The following is an 18,504-nucleotide window of genomic DNA, read 5'->3' as shown; positions in this document are numbered from 1 at the left end:
GTCCAGGTATTTCTTTTTTAAAAAATTTTTATTGGAGTATAGTTGATTTACAGTGTTGTGTTATTTTCTGTTGTAGAGCTAACTGAATCAGCTACACCTATACATAGATGTACTCTTTTTTAGATTTCCCATATAGGCCATTACAGAGTATTGAGTAGAGGTCCCTCTGCTATACAGAAGGTTCTTATTAGTTATCTACAGATAAATATTTCTAACATCAATCTCAAAATTTAATCTATAGTCCATCTTAATTATACTATATACCTAGCTCATAAGGTAACTGTGAAGACAGATGATAGGCTTTTGAAAGCATTTTAGATCAATAAATGTATGGTTTTATTGACATAAAAAAATTCACAACAGATTTCACTGTTTTTAAAGCTTTTTTTAGTAGACTTAAATATATTCTATTTGGAGATATATGGTATGGATATTGCCAACACTGTCACTTGGCTTTGAAACAGATACATGTTTTCCAGCTAGATAATTATGCAAACAGACATAAAATTCCAACATGATGATGACTTATGTGCCAGAAACCAAACACATCTAAGATCAGCCTAATCATCATTTTCTAGAATTCAGCCAGCTTTATTATACAAGGGAAAAATAATCTTATCCATAACTAACTTGGAAATATGTATTTGCTACTTCTATTACTATAACACAGTCTCATAAAGAAACAAAATGTTCACCTCAAAGAGTTTTTCATCCCTTTAATATATAAATAAATCATTGAAGAAAGGAAAGGGGGAAACAATAATCTGTTTTGCTCTTATATTTATGTACACTATGAAATTTGGTTTTTATTCACACAATTTTATATTATTCTCAAATACTTTCACATCATAAATGTACTGGATCAATAAAATTTCAAGCACTTTGAGGGTAAGGAACGTAACAAATACTTCTTTGTATCCCTGAAAATAGCACAGATGAGCTATATAGCACCTAATAAATGCAGGCTTCGCAGGTGGTGCTAGTGGTAAAGAACCCGCCTGCCAATGCCGGAGACAGTAGGAGACAGAGGGTTGAGAGGATCCCCTGGAGGAGGGGTCCCCTGGAGGAGGGATCCCCTGGAGGTGGGATCTCCTGGAGGTGGGGTTCCCTGGAGGTGGGATCCCCTGGCAACCCACTCCAGGATTCTTGCCGGGAGGATCCCATGGACAGAGGAGCCTGGCGGGCTTATGGTCCATGGGGTCACAAAGAGTCAGACACGACTAAAATGATTTAGCATACATGCACCCAATAAATATCAGGAGACTTGTTTAAAATTTGAAGGAAAAAAGAATAGACTCACTCTGGGAGGTGCCTCCCTTTCATCTTTGTCTTCATCACATTCAAATGCCACTTGAGCTCGCTGTTTTCTCTGTTCCTCCCACAATGAAGGATTAAAACTTTCATTATCTGATATAAACATAACTAGAGGAAAACAGAAACAAACAAAACCCCACTATATTTTACTATAATTATGAAAAACTATTACTTGCTCATAATTTTATGAGATGTCCATCACAATAAATCAAAACCAGTCACTGTCAGCAGCTACAAATGCTACACTAACAACCAGGCTGTGTTCCTAACACTTCTTCACAACAGCCATTCACACATCTTTTCTTTCTTAAAGCTGATTTGTCTTGTTTTTTTATGAAAAAGATTCCTGAAGAGAATACAACATAATTAACACACTATAGATATGTAATAGTGTGTAGTACACAAATCATTTCATCCAAGTTTTGGCATTCAGAAATCTTAATTCCAATATTGTTTATTATGTACTAGAGGAGGGGCGTTAACACAGAAAAAAGGAAATATTTTGGTAAAAAATGACTACCCTGATGGCCCCTACTTGCATTAAACATTATACATAGTTTGACTATGTAAACAAAGTGACTGCAAGATATTCTTTATATCAAAACTAAGGAAAATTTTAAATTTAACACACTCAACACTTACATATCCTGCTATCTGATACAATATTAAAGACTTAACACCTGTCAAAGTTTTTTGCTTCCTATTAGGCAACCAAAACAAAAGGTAAGGCTTAAAAAATTAATCCATTTGACTAATATATATCCCCTTATAGAAGTTTGTGCAATAAAAAGAAAAAAATCACAACTTATTTTCTGACCGTTAAAAGAAAACAAGAGAGATTTAAAAGCACCTTTTTAGCTAATAGAAAAACGGAAAACCCAAATACAGTTTGATTATTTCCACAAAACCGGCATAATTATCATTTATTTTTAGTCCTTCTTTTGGGCTTCTTACCCTTCTTTAAGCTCATATCCACAGGAAGAATACCATGAAACTAAATACTAACAACAGGAATAAAGCTTTATTTACCTTTTTCTTTGTTTTAATTACTCAGTTCAAAAAGTTTTACTTGCTTTGTGTTGTTGCTTAATATTAAATGAATTACAGTGTTTGTTTGTTTGTGCAACGAAGTTCAAATTCCTGGGAAGCCTTCCTGACGTACTTTTTGTGGTATACTGGGAAAGGCAAGCAGAGCCAAGCAGTTTCCAACAAAGTCTACTTCCAGGATTGAGAAAAAGGATTTCCCCTCCCATCTTAGGATTGTTTTGTTACCAGAAGGATTCTTGAAGAGAATCTAATAAAACACTACAGATGTGTGACTTTGTGCAATTTCCTACAAGAAGTAACATGGTAATTATATAAATATTTCATTCAAGGTTTGGCACTCAGAACTAGTCTTCCTAATTCCAATACTGTTCATTATGTACTAGAGGTGGGGATGAGGGTTAAGACTCCCAATCATCAGCCTAGCCCAAAGATCTCTAAGAGTTTTAGATTATATCAAAGCAATTTTACACCAGAATTTTTTCAGAACCCCAAGGAAAGTAACTTTTACCATTCCTCTCACTCCTGTCAACTTCTGGTCACCTATACTTTCTACCCTTTAGTATAAATCTCACATCTTTTGAGATTCAGGGCATCAGGTAGTAACATTACTTTTTCTGCATTTTAGAGGCCACTAGATCTGATCACAATGGCATATTCATTCAGGATTCTAGCGTTTGCATAGCATGTTTCTCTCTACGTATATGTCATAAGTGAAAGTCGCTCAGTTGTGTCCGACTCTTTGCGATCCCATGGACTATACACAGTCCATGGAATTCTCTAGGCCAGAATAATTGGAGTGGGTAGCCTTTCCCTTCTCCAGGGGATCTTCCCAACCCAGGGATTGAACCCAGGTTTCCCACACTGCAGGCAAATTCTTTACCAAATAAGGCACCAGGGAAGCCCAAGAATACTGGAGTGGGTAGCCTATCCCTTCTTCAGCGATTTTCCTGACCGAGGAATCGATCCGGGGTCTCCTGCATTGCAGGCAGATTCTTTACCAACTGAGCTATCAGGGAAGCCCTGTCTACCTAAGACCTGCCAAAATTCTGAATGATGACAAACGCGTGATGACCCCAACAATACAATACAATTTCGTAATTTCTTGATGTCCTCAATTTCAATGTCCATCTGCATCTCATCCATGTGATTCAAAATCATGATGGTACTCAAGACCTTAGCTTGTGTAATACCTGACCACTCTACTTGTCCTTCTAAATCATTCACTTATTGTTGCTGGTAAGTGTTGAGTTCCTTAACCTCATTTCCTTTTCTTCCTGTAAAAGCATTCTTTTACTCCCTTCTCTATTCACCTTAGATTTCATGACATATTATTTCTACCACTCTCATCTTTTTCCCCCCTTTCCTTAAGTCATACCTACCCAGTAAATCCTGTAACATGGTATTTCAATCACCTACCTTCTGTGCCCTGGAATTCAACCAGAGAAAAATGATATAATCTTGTGGTTTAGAACCGCTACAAATTTATGGTATTCCTTACTCTTTGTTCTATCAACACTGCTCAGGAATTCATTCCAAGTCAGCCTGCTCTCCCACACAAAATCACCACCACTTACCTCAAATGCCCTCCCCTCAACCTTTACAGGCAATTTTCTCTTTGACATCACTGAGAAAGTAAATATAATAAAAAAACCCTCAGACCGATACTGCTCCTCAATATCCTGTTAGTCATAAATTTATTGTTATATGGATCCATTCTTTCCCTCTTTCCTGTTGAAGACTGATTCCTCTAACTAAGCTCAAGATACCACACCTTCTCTTTCAAATTTATCCATCATTATCCCCCTTTCACATCATGAGCTTCTTGAAAGTAAGTATTAAAGATTTAAAGACTTAGATCTGGGACTTCCCTGGCGACCCAGTCCTTAAAAGACACTCTGCTTGCAATGCACGGGACATGGGTTCAATACCTGTTTGGGGAACAAACACCCCACATGCCTCAAGAAGCAGCCAGGGGTGGGGCAAAGATCTTAAATACTTAGATCTAACACAATGCCTGGCACATGTGTGGTAATAAAAAGAGAATGAATTAAATGTGAAGTGTCTACTCTCAAAGTATGAAAAATTCCACCTTAAGCACATTACGTTTTCTGACTCATTTATTTCTCAGACACTGTGATAAAGGAAAATGCTTCTCTTTCAGTTAAAAAGAAATTCAGCTGCCTGACCATACAAAATGTAGTTTCTGATTCAGTACTGTGAGTATACTAGTTATAGTGCTCTCATAATACCCATAGTGAAACACTTTACATATGAACTCTACAAGGACTCAGAATATTATAAACTTATACTTTTCTGTTGAAGTCTCCCCACACTGAAATGCATCTAACAAAATCAAAGGAATCACTCAAGGAAATATGGTATAGACATACCTCTAAATTCAACTATATGTAACTCTGAGATGCTGCCTTATTTTCCTGTTTTCAGAGAGCTTCATTAACCAATTCTCTAAATTTTCTTCAAGCTAGTAAAACTCTCTGAGACTTAAAATTCAATTCACATCTCTGTTCTACTTTATCAGTTATTAGTTTTTTTTTTAAAGATATTAGTTTTTTTTAAAAGAAAAGAGATTCTTAAATTCCTACCATCCTCAGTTCTTGGCTGCTGAGGGAACATGTAGTTAGTAAGCACCATTTTCTGGGTCTCTGAATCAGTCTCTTTTTGAAGAGGTATCAGGGGTTTGGACTAGGGAAAGAAAATAAATATTTAATTTTCAATAATCCTATAGCAAATACATATTGAGAAATACTTCTGAGTAAGTACTCACCATTTTTTCTATTAAGTATTAATGTGTAGGTTACCAAAAATTTTAATATACATAATACAACTTTAAACATTGATTTGAAACCTTGTACAAAACTAAAAAATAAAATTTAGCTTTTAATACAAAGCAAACTCATACTGTATTGCAATTATCACTATCAATAGTTTTAAAAGTTCTCATATATTAAGTACGTTACATATATCCACAGTCCAATAATTACTTATTACAGTGATTTTAATAACACCAAAGACTAAGCCTCTTCATTTTATGTTATTTTGCCCCTACTAGCATTCCCCTTTGAGAAGATGCTTTTGCAGAAACGAGTTAAGAGGTTTAGTCTAGTTATTTGCAGGTTTATTTTAGCTGAAAACAGAGTACAAACAGTAGGCTGTAATCTTTTCTCTTCTCTAGTATCCCCTGTGTCTCCTTTCTCCATTAATGCAACACCAAGTTACTCACTGGCAGAGCTGGAAACTCCAATTATTTCAGATCTCATTTTTCCTTAAGACTTTTTCCCTAACTAGTTATTAAGTATTCTCAATTTACTTCTTAAAATAACTAATACTTTTGCCAGCCTATTGACCTAACATTCTACCAATCTAAGCCTTGGCTAACTCCAGACAAGCAGGAACAATCCAATTCTCCCCTCAACCTGCCACTCCATCAATTAAGTCTTTGGACTTACTCTTGTGGAAACTGTGCCGCTAGCTAATGTCATCCTATAATCTTACTCCCATTCAGACATTTCCTCTGTGCCCCTGTCCTTGTTCCACAGTAAAGATACTGCCCTGTGTCTCAAACATCATCAGCAAGAACTTTCTTGGCCTCCTCAGATAATAGCAATGGTAGACGTACTCCCTTCCCAAAGACAGCACTGCCCTGAAGCCTTTTTAGATACAAGTTGCTTCTTCTCCCACACTGCATAAATCCTAGTTCAATAGGTGGAGATAGTTTACAAATGGTACAAGATCATTACTCCTCTTTCAAGTATAAACACCCCTTCTTTTGAGAAAGATTAAGACCTGCTTCACTCAAGCTCCTTTCCTAATATGTCTCTCAATGACCTTCTAGTAGTATCCAACTACTTCTGACTCTTTTATGCCAAATCCTTCAATAGTAATGGGTAATTCTATACATATAAAAATGACAGCCATATTGTTAGCCCAGTGATTTCTCAGTAGATGAGGAGTGGGTTGGAAGAAGCAAAGAAGTTTACTTAGGTAGACATATCAAAATTATCTGGGAAGGACTTCCCTGGTGGCCATGTAGTTAGGATGTTGGGCTTTCACTGCTATGGTTCAATCCCAGGTTGAGAACTGAGATCATTCAAGCTGTGTGGCATGGGGGAAAAAAAAAAAAAAAAAGAACACAACTAAATTTAACTACACAGGTAGTTACATAAAAGACAAAGTTAAAAAAAATTATCTGGGAGGGGGAATTTTCCAGCAATCCATTGGTCAGGGTTTGGGTTTAATCCTTGGTTGGGGAACATCACATGTTATGTGATGTGACTAAATAAATAAATAAATTTTTAAAGGTAAAATTTACATTAAAAAATTATCTGAGAGGCTTCTAAAAAACTAATCACACTCCTAAAAAAGTTCAAAATTAACTGTGGCAACGGTTGTCCAATTCTATGAATATATTAAACCCTCAGGATTATGCACTTTAGGTGAGCTGTACAGTACGTGATTTATATTTCAGTAAAGGCACTATAAGAAAACGAATCATCTTTTATTGAGAGCAGACAGAAAGAGATTGAGAACTATTTATTCCCTAAATACTTAACTCTCCATTCCCTAAATACTTAACTCCAATGATCTATTTCATTTTGGATACTCATTCTACTTCTTTGTCATAATTTCTCTAATATAGCCTCTTAAATGTTCCTTTTCTGAAACCTAAAATTACTTGTTCAACAAGTCTTTTCTAAGTGCCTCCTATATGCAAAACACTATGATAGGCACTAGGTATAGAGTGCTGAGCAAACCATCTTTACTGATTCTATAGAGCTTACAATACACAAGAGGAGGGACAGCAACAACAAAATAAATTACAATACAATGTAAGAACTAGGTAGAGAGGGTACAGGGTGCTAAAAAAACACAAAGAAGGAGGTATTTGCTTACCAAAATCGTGAGCGATGAGGAAAGCATTCCTGAAAGAAAGCCCTCCTAGATGAGGATGAACAGCCATTAACAGGTAAGAAGAGGGAAGAAGAATGCTCCAAGAGCACAGAACTCATTTGGGGAAATGAGAATGAAGATGTGAGGGGAGGAGATAAAACTAGACAATAACAAGGGGAAAGGCTCAGTTCTGAATGAATTAGGGTGATAGAAGATTAGGGGTTGTGGCTACACTGGAGGAAGAGACCTCTCAGGAAGCTATCTCAATGATCTTAAGTCAACACTATCCAACAGAAATATAATATGAGATAAAAAATGAGAACCATAGATAATTTACAATTTTCTGGTAGCCACATGTTTCTAAAAAGAGATTAAATTAATTTTGACAATGTCTTTAATCTAAACTTCTTCAAAATACTGTCATTTTAATATGTAATCAATAATAAAAATTCTTGATTGATTTTATACTCTTTGTTCATACTAAGTGTAGAAAATTTAGTGTGTATTTTATACTGATACCACATCTCAATTTGGACTAGTCACAATGACTACTGTTTTGGACAGTGCAGGTCTAACTGGAAGATGATGGTGGACTCTATTTAAGGGAAGGAGGAGCAGGGATAAAGCAAAGCACAGAAACATCTGATATATTAAAAGTTAATGGTTAAGCCTAGACAGAGTTTGGTGATTCACTGCACTGAAGTATAGGGAGAATCAGTAGTTAAGAATTACATTCTCAGATCTCGGTCTCCAGCAAGTACTTTTTACTGACCTAGGGAACCCTGGAAAAGAAAAAGATATGAAGCAGAAGATGAAATGTTCAGCTTTAGGTTGGTTGAATTTGAGACATCTAAGGCACAGTGTTAAGCAGACAGTGAGTGTGAAGTTAAGGAAAGAGAACTGGGCTGAAGACAATTATTAAGAATAATGATGATATAGTCAGTAACTGGTTATCTGTAGCTCAGATGGTAAAGAATCTGCCTGCAATGCAGGAGACCTGGGTTTGATCCCTGGGCTGGGAAGATCCTTTGGAGAAGGGAATGGCTACCTTCTCCGGTGTTCTTGCCTGGAGAATCCCATGGACAGAGGAGCCTGGTGGGCTGCCATCCGTGGGATCACAGAGTCGAACACGACAGAGCCACTAACACTACTAACAGAGAGTCAGTAACTGGTATAGAGAAAATAACTAAAGCAGAGCCTAGAGCACCAGGAGGGGCTTCAACATAAAAGATACTGGCAGAAAAAAATTCCTAAACAGGAAACTAAGAGAGTGCTCAGTCAAAAGACAACCAGCAGAGCATGTAACATAGACTTCATGCAAACTCCTCACTTCACTGCTCCTACATACTTGCTCATCAATCCCACCAAGACTGTCACTCTCTTCAACTTTCAACTTTATCACTCTCATTCTTTCCTGTCTTCGCTTCTCTTTTCATACCTCACCTTATCTCTTTATAACCAATTTCCTGCCAATTACCAAGACCTCCTTGTTGCATTGGCCTTCTCTTGCACCTGAGTTGACAAAGTACAACCCAGAATTATTCCAATTGCATGCTTTCTCTATATCACATGGTTGAGCAAATTCGTATTAACAACAAGGTTGTGGTAAAAACTTCAACAGACTCCCAATGCTGCTTGAAAATTCTTCCAAACTTCCTAAATTGAATTTTGAAGAAGACAGTATCTTTGAAAAAAATTTTTAATAAAAATAGGATTCAAGAACTGCTAAGAGTTTGGAAAATGTTATGTTCTAAGAATTTTACCATGTACATTTTTAGCCCTTCCTCTCACAAACTTCACACCCAAGATCCCTTCAAGAATGTAAGAATACTTGCCAGAGCTTTTGATTCCATCAGCTTCCACTCCAGTTATCCATCATTCTCTAATATCCTTAATCCCAATCTCCATAGAGCCTCTTTCCAACAACTTATAAACATGCTCTCTTACCTTGCCCCTAGTTACCAATTTCTTTCTGCTCTATTCCTTTTCTTTCTTATCCAACCTTCTTAAAAGACTAATCAATAACCACAGGTTTTCATTCAGTCATTTATTTATTCCTTAAACTACTTCAATCTGGTATTTGACATATATTTCTAAAACTGCATTAGCTATAGCCAAGGTAAGCTGGCAAGGTAGGTGACTTGCCAAAATACAACTGATGTTTTTCAGACTTCATTTGAACTAACCTCTCATTAGCATTTATCCTGTTGCAACTCCTTTCTTCAGGACAGCTGTTTCATCCTTATCTTAAAAAACACTGTCATATAGTTCTCCTTCTACCTCTATAGCCACTCCTTTGAAGCCTAGTAACTTGTTTGTCACTTAAATGTTAGTATTCCACAGGATTAACCCATCTCTAACATTAAAAAGAGAAGGAAATGGCAACCCACTCCAATATTCTTGCCTGGAGAATCCCAGGGACAGAGGAGCCTGGTGGACTGCCATCTATGGGGTCGCAAGGAGTCGGACACGACTGAAGAGACTTAGCAGCAGCAGCAACATTAAAAAAATAATCTGACAATAATCCCCTTTGAGAAAATAATAAAAAGCTATGAAACTACTCCCAAGAAAAAGTGATTAAGATGATGGGCTGATATCTCTTCTCACGCTACAAGTCTTCTATGAATCTTACAAGTAAAAGGAATAAATATATAGCAGTACTGTGAAAAAAGAAATTAGGTCTTCAAGAGCAATTTTAAGAAATCCTTGGAGGTTAAAAATTAAAAGAATGGAGAAATCAAGAGCACAGAAACCTTAGTTTAAAACAAGGTGGCAGGTGGTGGTCATGGTAGTGGTTCAAGGTCACTCGAATTGTTCTCCGAGTGTCAATTCAATATACCAAAGGTACTTCAAACCCAATAAACCTAACTAGAACTTAATACCTTTATATAAACATATTTCCTTCTCTTGTGGTTCTCCGTTATGGAATCAATATCCACCTAGTCACTCAGGGTACACCTCTGAGGCTGATCTTTTCCTTTACTCCTTTTCTTCTCACATACATGCATTTTCCACGCATTCTATTGATGTGATGTTTAAAGTTATGTCCTAAATACAGTCTTTTCACTGGCTCTGTCATCACCGCTTTATTTCAGCCAACATTTTCTGTTGACCTGAGTATGGCAATGGCCTTCAGTAGGCCTTCCCATTGGCATCAGCCCTGCTAAATCCATCTTCCATAATGCAGACCCCAAAGCCTTTCTAATAGGTCCATCTGACCATACCACTTGCCTGCCTGTGTGTTATATAGGTTCCTTATCTCCTACAGTAGTGCTGGCAAGTATCCCAGGATCACTTCTCTTAAACCGATTATATACGTGAATAATTGATTATGACTATAATGATCAAACATTCAATTTGCCTGGGACATTCCTATTTTTACATTTACTATTCATTCTGACAATTATCATAGAGGATGCTTTCACTATCAAGTGTCCTAGTAAAGCTGATAAATCACACTGAACCTAAGCACAACAATTTTCCTCTGAGCCTAAATATGGCTTTAGAATCCTTTTAAAAATTATAATTTATCAAAGTTGACATGTAAAATTTAAAAAATCTGTTTGTCATCCTTGATATATAATGCAAGTCCCTTTGTATGGCATATAAGATCCTCCATGACCTGGTCTGTGTCTACCTCTGGGGCCTCATGTCCAACTCTTCCACCTTACAGGTTATGCTCTAGTCATAAAACCACTTGTACAGACACTGATTACACTGCTTTACTAATAAGTGCTTACGCTGCTGATATCCCTTCTAAGCAGAACACTCTTCCTCTTTCGTCGTTTAATATTGTTACTCTTTTGAGAAGAGTTATTCCTCTTTTAGGCACAGCAGGCATTTCCTCCTCCGGGAAACTGGCCTTTATAGCCCCAAGTGATGTGCCCCTTCTCTGATCCTGAAGCCTATCAAGTTTTTTACCATACTGTGTTAAAACAACTTTCCTAATATCTGTATTTGGCCCATCTTAGTTTGCCTGGCATAGAGTAGTTGTTCAATAAATGGTTCCTGAATAAGAATGACAAAATGAATGAGGGATGAATGACCAACTGTTCTGCTTGGACCTTCTAGAGACTTATGAAAGATTATGTTACTGCAGGTACTGCCTATAGGTTTATTTTCTTCACGGTCAGTGAAACATCCAGAAGCAATTTATTTTCATAATTTATAATCAAATTACTTTCACATATTTTTCTCCCCTACACTTCATCCTTTTATATGGAAATGAGTACCTCATACTGTAAGGGAGGTTTTATAGCCACATCACATATGTTTTACTATTTATTACTTTTCTACACTAGGGAAAACAAAGCCCCATATCATCATAATTTTTAAAGTAATTTACAAATGAAGTGCAAGAAGAGGTGAATGAGCAAACACTGTACAGACACTAGGCTATTAATTTCACCTTAATAAGTCATCTGGCATAATTTTCTGGCACAGATTTATCCACAGCAGTTCTAACATACCAATAGTTCAGAGTCCTCAAGACCAAGAGCCATGTCTCACTCATATTGCTGTAATAGGTACTTGAGCCAGAGCCCAGCAGATGTTTAAACGTTTTGTGAATCCAGCAGCTTAACTTCATATCAGACTTAAACTGTAAATATTCAAGTAAGAGAGATATACATATATATACACACACACAGGTATATATACATGAACTGACACATATACATGAACTGACACATTTAATAGATGTAGTAATCACTTGTGTTCAAGTTCTAATGAAAACAAAAGTATCACCATTTTAATACTTCTTTCTCTCATTCATAGAACAAATAGATATACAGACTGATTCGTAAATGTGAGGCGAAAAGCAAAGGAGAAAAGGAAAGATATAAGCATCTGAATGCAGAGTTCCAGAGAATAGCAAGAGGAGATAAGAAAGCCTTCTTCAGCGATCAATGTAAAGAAATAAAAAGAACAGAATGGGAAAGACTAGATATCTCTTCAAGAAAATTAAAGATACCAAGGGAACATTTCATGCAAAGATGGGCTCGATAAAGGACAGAAATGGTCTGGACCTAACAGAAGCAGAAGATATAAAGAAGAGGTGGCAAGAATACACGGAAGAACTATACAAAAAAGATCTTCACAACCCAGATAATCACGATGATGTGATCACTAATCTAGAGCCAGACATCTTGGAATGTGAAGTCAAGTGGGCCTTAGAAAGCATCACTACGAACAAAGCCAGTGGAGGTGATGGAATTTCAGTTGAGCTATTTCAAATCCTGAAAGATGATGCTGTGAAAGTGCTGCACTCAATATGCCAGCAAATTTGGAAAACTCAGCAGTGGCCACAGGACTGGAAAAGGTCAGTTTTCATTCCAATTCCAAAGAAAGGAAATGTAAAAGAATGCTCAAACTACCGCACAATTGCACTCATCTCACACACTAGCAAAGTAATGCTCAAAATTCTCCAAGCCAGGCTTCAACAGTATATGAACTGTGAACTTCCAGATGTTCAAGCTGGACCTAGAAAAGGCAGAGGAACCAGACATCAAATTGCCAACATCCGCTGGATCATGGAGAAAGCAAGAGAGTTCCAGAAAAACATCTATTTCTGCTTTATTGACTATGCCAAAGCCTTTGACTGTGTGGATCACAATAAACTGTGGAAAATTCTGAAAGAGATGGGAATACCAGACCACCTAACCTGCCTCTTGAGAAATCTGTATGCAGGTCAGGAAGCAACAGTTAGAACTGGACATGGAACAACAGACTGGTTCCAAATAGGAAAAGGAGTACGTCAAGGCTGTATATTGTCACCCTGCTTATTTAACTTATATGCAGAGTACATCATGAGAAACCCTGGACTGGAAGAAACACAAGCTGGAATCAAGATTGCTGGGAGAACTATCAATAACCTCAGATATGCAGATGACACCACCCTTATGGCAGAAAGTGAAGAGGAGCTAAAAAGCCTCTTGATGAAAGTGAAAGAGGAGAGCGAAAAAGTTGGTTTAAAGCTCAACATTCAGAAAATGAAGATCATGGCATCCGGTCCCATCACTTCATGGGAAATAGATGGGGAAACAGTGGAAACAGTGTCAGACTTTATTTTGGGGGGCTCCAAAATCACTGCAGATGGTGACTGCAACCATGAAATTAAAAGATGCTTACTCCTTGGGAGAATAGTTATGACCAAGCTAGATAGTATATTCAAAAGCAGAGACATTACTTTGCCGACTAAGGTCTGTCTAGTCAAGGCTATGGTTTTTCCTGTGGTCATGTATGGATGTGAGAGTTGGACTGTGAAGAAGGCTGAGCGCCCAAGAATTGATGCGTCTGAACTGTGGTGTTGGAGAAGACTCTCGAGAGTCCCTTGGACTGCAAGGAGATTCAACCAGTCCATTCTGAAGGAGATCAACCCTGGGATTTCTTTGGAAGGAATGATGCTAAAGCTGACACTCTAGTACTTTGGCCACCTCATGCGAAGAGTTGACTCATTGGAAAAGACTCTGATGCTGGGAGGGATTGGGGGCAGGAGGAGAAGGGGACGACAGAGGATGAGATGGCTGGATGGCATCACTGACTCGATGGACGTGAGTCTGAGTGAACTCCGGGAGATGGTGATGAACAGGGAGGCCTGGCGTGCTGCAATTCATGGGGTCGCAAAGAGTTGGACACGACTGAGCGACTGAACTGAACTGATCAACTTAAGGTTTTCAAGATATTATTAAGAGTTAGGGGGAAAGGGTTTCTTAGTTAAGAAGTTTAGAGAATTCTGAAACAAGAGGGTTTCTTTATTATCAGAACACATCAGGGTTGCTAACATAATCCAAAAGAGGGATATAACATGTCTCCCAAGCAAATTTGATGATGGAATTTAGGACTATCATATGAAACTTGTGTATCTAAGCCTTGTGTTTTCCATGGGTAAACACAGCTTTAGATAAATCATAAAGTACTGCTCAAATACTAAGCATTAACTTATTAAAGGGATCAGTAAATTTTATATTTTGTTTAAAAACATTTACTAGTAAGAAATACTTGAGAATAGATACAGAAAAAATGGATTCCTCATAATTACAGATGAGATAGTCCTTATTCTTTTCTTTTTGTTCAGGACCTATAATCCATTACTATGGTGACATTATAGAAGAGATTTCTCATCCATTAAAACAAGCTTAACAACAGTCTACACAATGAAATTTAGCTAGGCTACTAAGATATGTTCATTGCCCCAGCCTTCTTTCTTTCCATGCACTATAATACACTTAAATCAAACTTTAACCCCCACCATTCCACTAAAACTATTACTCTTCAACATCAGTAATTACTTTTATCTTAATAAACCCAATGCCCAATTAGCAGTCCTCATATACCTAATTCATCAACATCTGACTTAGTTGATCTTTCCTGAAGCACTTTCTTCCTATGTCTCTCTAGATAACATTCTCTTGTTGGCTGTTGCTTTTTATTTTCTTTCTGGGATCCCTTTCTGAGTTCAATGTTTGACATTCTTCTCTTTTCTCTCTACTAATTAAATGTACTTCCACAGTATAAAATTCCCTTTGCACAATGCTGACTCCCAAATTTTATCTCCAGCCAATACCTCAGTTGCAATTATAGATACTCAACTAATGACTTGACATTCATAAAATCAAACTATTAAGTTTATCCCTAAACTTACTCCTCTCCCATCTTTCCTATCTCAGAAAATGGCAACTCCAATACTGTACTTCCTTAGGTTAAAAACCTAAAAGTCATACTTGTTTCAGTTCTTTCTCTGAATTTCCACATTTAGTTCATTAGTAAGTCCCTCTTGTAATAGCTTTCTTAAAAATGCATCCCAAATCGAAGCTCTCCTCACAATCTCCACTCTTATCGTCTTAGGTAAAATCCAGCAACATGTCCTTCTAAACTAACTGCAACAGCTTTCTTACTTAACTTTTGCTTCCAGTACAGAATATCCCACCCTCACCCTCAGCATCCACAGTCCATTCTTCACAAAGCAGCCAGAATGATCTTTTAAAAATGTAAACCATATCTCATTATTTCCTGGAATGAAATACTTCAACAGCTTTCTTTCTACCTCAGAGTAAAACCCCAAGGGATTAGCATGGCCTACAAGGTCCCAGGTGATCTAGTCCCAGTTTTCCTCTCCTGATCTAATTGTATACATTTTCTCCCTTGCTTACTACATTCCAGTCCTCTGGGCTTTCATCTGTTCCTCAGTCACACTGAGCTCATTCCAATATTGGGATCTTTATCCTTCGTATTCTTTAAATGCACCCCTCACTCAACTCACATCATGGCTCACTCTTAATTTCATTTGAGAAACTGCTCTACTGTTCCCTTCTTCAGACAGGTATTTCCTAAATCACTCAATTTAAAATAGTATATTTACTCCAACCCTGCTACTGTTCCAACGCCTAGCAAACGCTTTCTCTGTAGTTCTGAAACATTATTACTTAGTTATTAATTTATCTTGAGTGTCTCCCATGAGAATGTAAACTCAATGAGAACCTAAGAAGATTCTATCTGCTTCATCAGTATAACTCCGGCTCCCAGAGTCATTCACGTTCTACTATAAGCTTTCAATAAATGTCTGCCAAAGAAAAGTTCAAGGAACAACTCTTAATTCCTTAGAAATACCTCTCTAAAGTTTGTCAAAGTGTTTGATTAGAAACATAAATTATCAAATGTATACAGATATAAACCACAGAGAGTCTAAACATTAAAAATTTAGGGAAGATTTTGTCCTAATCTATCTTCTTACAAATTTATGAGGTCAGGCCAAAAAGGACGTCATGAATCTACACATATTTCACAAAAATGATCTGTATCTGTATGTTTTTACATGTGTATCAGATTAGAACTACTCTTAAATAGTCCTAAATAAATTCAAATGCATAATCAATTTATAAAATCAGAATGCCTACCTGATTATCTGAGAGCCACATAGCAGTCAATTGCTGTAGCTTTGTAAAGCTAAAGGGCAAATTTTTTAATCTGTGGGGAAAAAAATGCAAACAAAAATTAAACTTTAAAAATGAGAAATGTTAAAATGAGAACTGGATCTAATGGTCTCTTAAATAATGTTATGCTATTGCATATGAAAATAGGAGAAAAATATTTAATTCAGGAGAAAATCAATTATAGGTCTTTGAACAGGACGTAAGACATAATACTATCCAGTTTTATAAGAATTAATTTTAAAAATACAAATCTCCCATTGAATCAATTTGGTTGGGGGGAAAATTGGATAATTTAATAACCTCAAAAAAATTACCTAGGAAAATCTAGCAACTATCCATACTTTAATGCAAAGGCAAGGACAAATTAAACAATGTTTTATAAAATTGCTTTGGATGTTTTATTTGCATTTAGAGAGAACAAATTGTTATAGGAACCACTCTTAATAAGAGTTTGTTATGTTATAAATATTGCACTCTTTTTATTTCACTGTGAGCCAGCACTTTCATACTCAAGACTATTTTAACATTATAATGAGTGAAAATTAAGTAACAAGAGATATTTAGTACAATGCAACTTGAAAGAGGACCCTATTTAAAACAAAATGACTACTTAAACTTTCCATCTTATGTTTATCTATTCTTCTATGCCTAATTTCAAAGGAACCTAAGGAATTTAGATCTCTGAAACTCAAGGTATTGGAACTTAGGGCTCTAGTTTTAGGGTATAAACTATGAGCTGAAAGAATTTAATTTTAAAAGGGATTTAGTTTGAAACCACACTGCATAGCTATAATTAACAATTTAAAAGGAGGAAGGTGTGAACAGTCTGAATACCCTACTCAGAAAACCCGAGTTTACACTAAAAGCTCTATTTTATAAGCAATGTGAATCACCTTAAATCTGAGTCTTAATTTTCTTCCCTCCATAAAACAGGAATACCTGTTTTATTATTAGGGTTATTTTGAATACTTTTAAGATACAACAAAAACAAAATGTAAAAATGCTCTACAAATATTCTTTTATCACTATTAGTCTCTTTACACCAGAAAAAACTATAGACATTTGTTCTTAACTTAAACATTGCTTCAATTTAGCATCCCTAGTGATCTATTTGCTTTGTACCTTGGCTGTGTTGTCCAAATTATTTGAGTGGGTGTCTAATCACATGTCTGCCCAGATTAATACAAGGAATAGGTAAGATTAAAAGCTGCTTTATTCAACAGCTGTATTAGAGCAAAAATCTGACTTTAGGAATAAAAATTGCTATCATAAGAAGATAATTAAGACTATACAGCAAAAGTCAACATAAAATAAACCATAACAACCACTGTATGATAATATCAGGTAAAATTATTCTTTCAAATAAAAATTCTACACAAAACCCAAAACTATATATGCAAAGAAAAACATGTATTAGATTTTCTATCACATATAATGGAACTTTAATTTCATCCAATAGATAGATGTCTTCTATAAGCCAAATGATGAATTATACTGTTACAAACCTATTGTCACTCAAATTGATGACTTTTAATTTTTGCATATCACCCATTTCCTCTGGAAGTGTCTCAAGTTTATTAGAATGGAGAAATAGCACAGTTATATTTTTCCAACTTCCAATCTGAAAGAGAAACGAGAATTATGGATTAAAACTTTAGCCTACTGCTTAATAAATGTAACTGAGGTATCATTTTCAAAAGTAATAAAAGTACTCTTCTCATGTATAAAAGTAATTATCTTTTTCCTTTTCAATTATTAACTTTCACATATGAATAAAAGTATTAGCAAATCAATATAACTAATTATTATCCAGAAAATACATAACTTAGTTACATAATTATCTCTGAAAGAAACTAAAGAAAACCACACTGGACACCTAAAATTAATAATTAGAAAAAATAAAAATTCAAAATAAAATTTAAATACAATACCTCTGGGGGTAACTGTTGTAAGTAATTATGATCCGCAGCAAAGGTTCTTACATTAGTAAGCTGCCCAATAGATGAAGGCAAAGCTTCAAGTTCATTGAAGCTACAATCCAGTTCTTCTATTGATACTAACCTTTAATTCAAAAAGAAAACACATATTTTAACAAAAAATTTCCTGTATATAATCCAAACCTCAAGAACATATGACCATTTGAACTTGACTTTAACAAACCTACAAAAAAATCTATTTCTACTAAGCTACAGTTCACCTGTAGAAAAACTGGCCCATCTTGATTATAAATAAATCCAACCTGCAGCCAATTGCTTATTTAAATGCTTTTAGAATCTCCTATTGATGCTAACAATTATCTGAAAAA

At 36.0% G+C, this 18,504-nt stretch overlaps 1 protein-coding gene across 9 annotated transcripts in view; it reads right to left on the bottom strand.

The window, feature by feature from the left end:
* The window catches only part of ERBIN (erbb2 interacting protein), a 126,579-nt gene that overhangs the window by 28,488 nt on the left and 79,587 nt on the right, over positions 1–18,504 (bottom strand). For all 9 annotated transcript variants that reach the window (XM_040262622.1, XM_040262624.1, XM_040262630.1 and 6 more), the window contains exons 12-16: positions 18,131–18,260; positions 17,705–17,820; positions 16,164–16,233; positions 4,965–5,064; positions 1,301–1,422 (exon numbers count right to left, since the gene is read on the bottom strand). In XM_040262622.1, the coding sequence (XP_040118556.1) occupies positions 1,301–1,422; positions 4,965–5,064; positions 16,164–16,233; positions 17,705–17,820; positions 18,131–18,260 (538 nt within the window). The remainder of the gene's footprint in view (positions 1–1,300; positions 1,423–4,964; positions 5,065–16,163; positions 16,234–17,704; positions 17,821–18,130; positions 18,261–18,504) is intronic.

This window comes from Oryx dammah, unplaced genomic scaffold (assembly GCF_014754425.2).
Source record: "Oryx dammah isolate SB20612 unplaced genomic scaffold, SCBI_Odam_1.1 HiC_scaffold_20, whole genome shotgun sequence".
Lineage (NCBI taxonomy): Eukaryota > Metazoa > Chordata > Mammalia > Artiodactyla > Bovidae > Oryx > Oryx dammah.
Note: the sequence above shows the minus strand (reverse complement) of the source record. Positions and strands in the feature narration are given on the sequence as shown.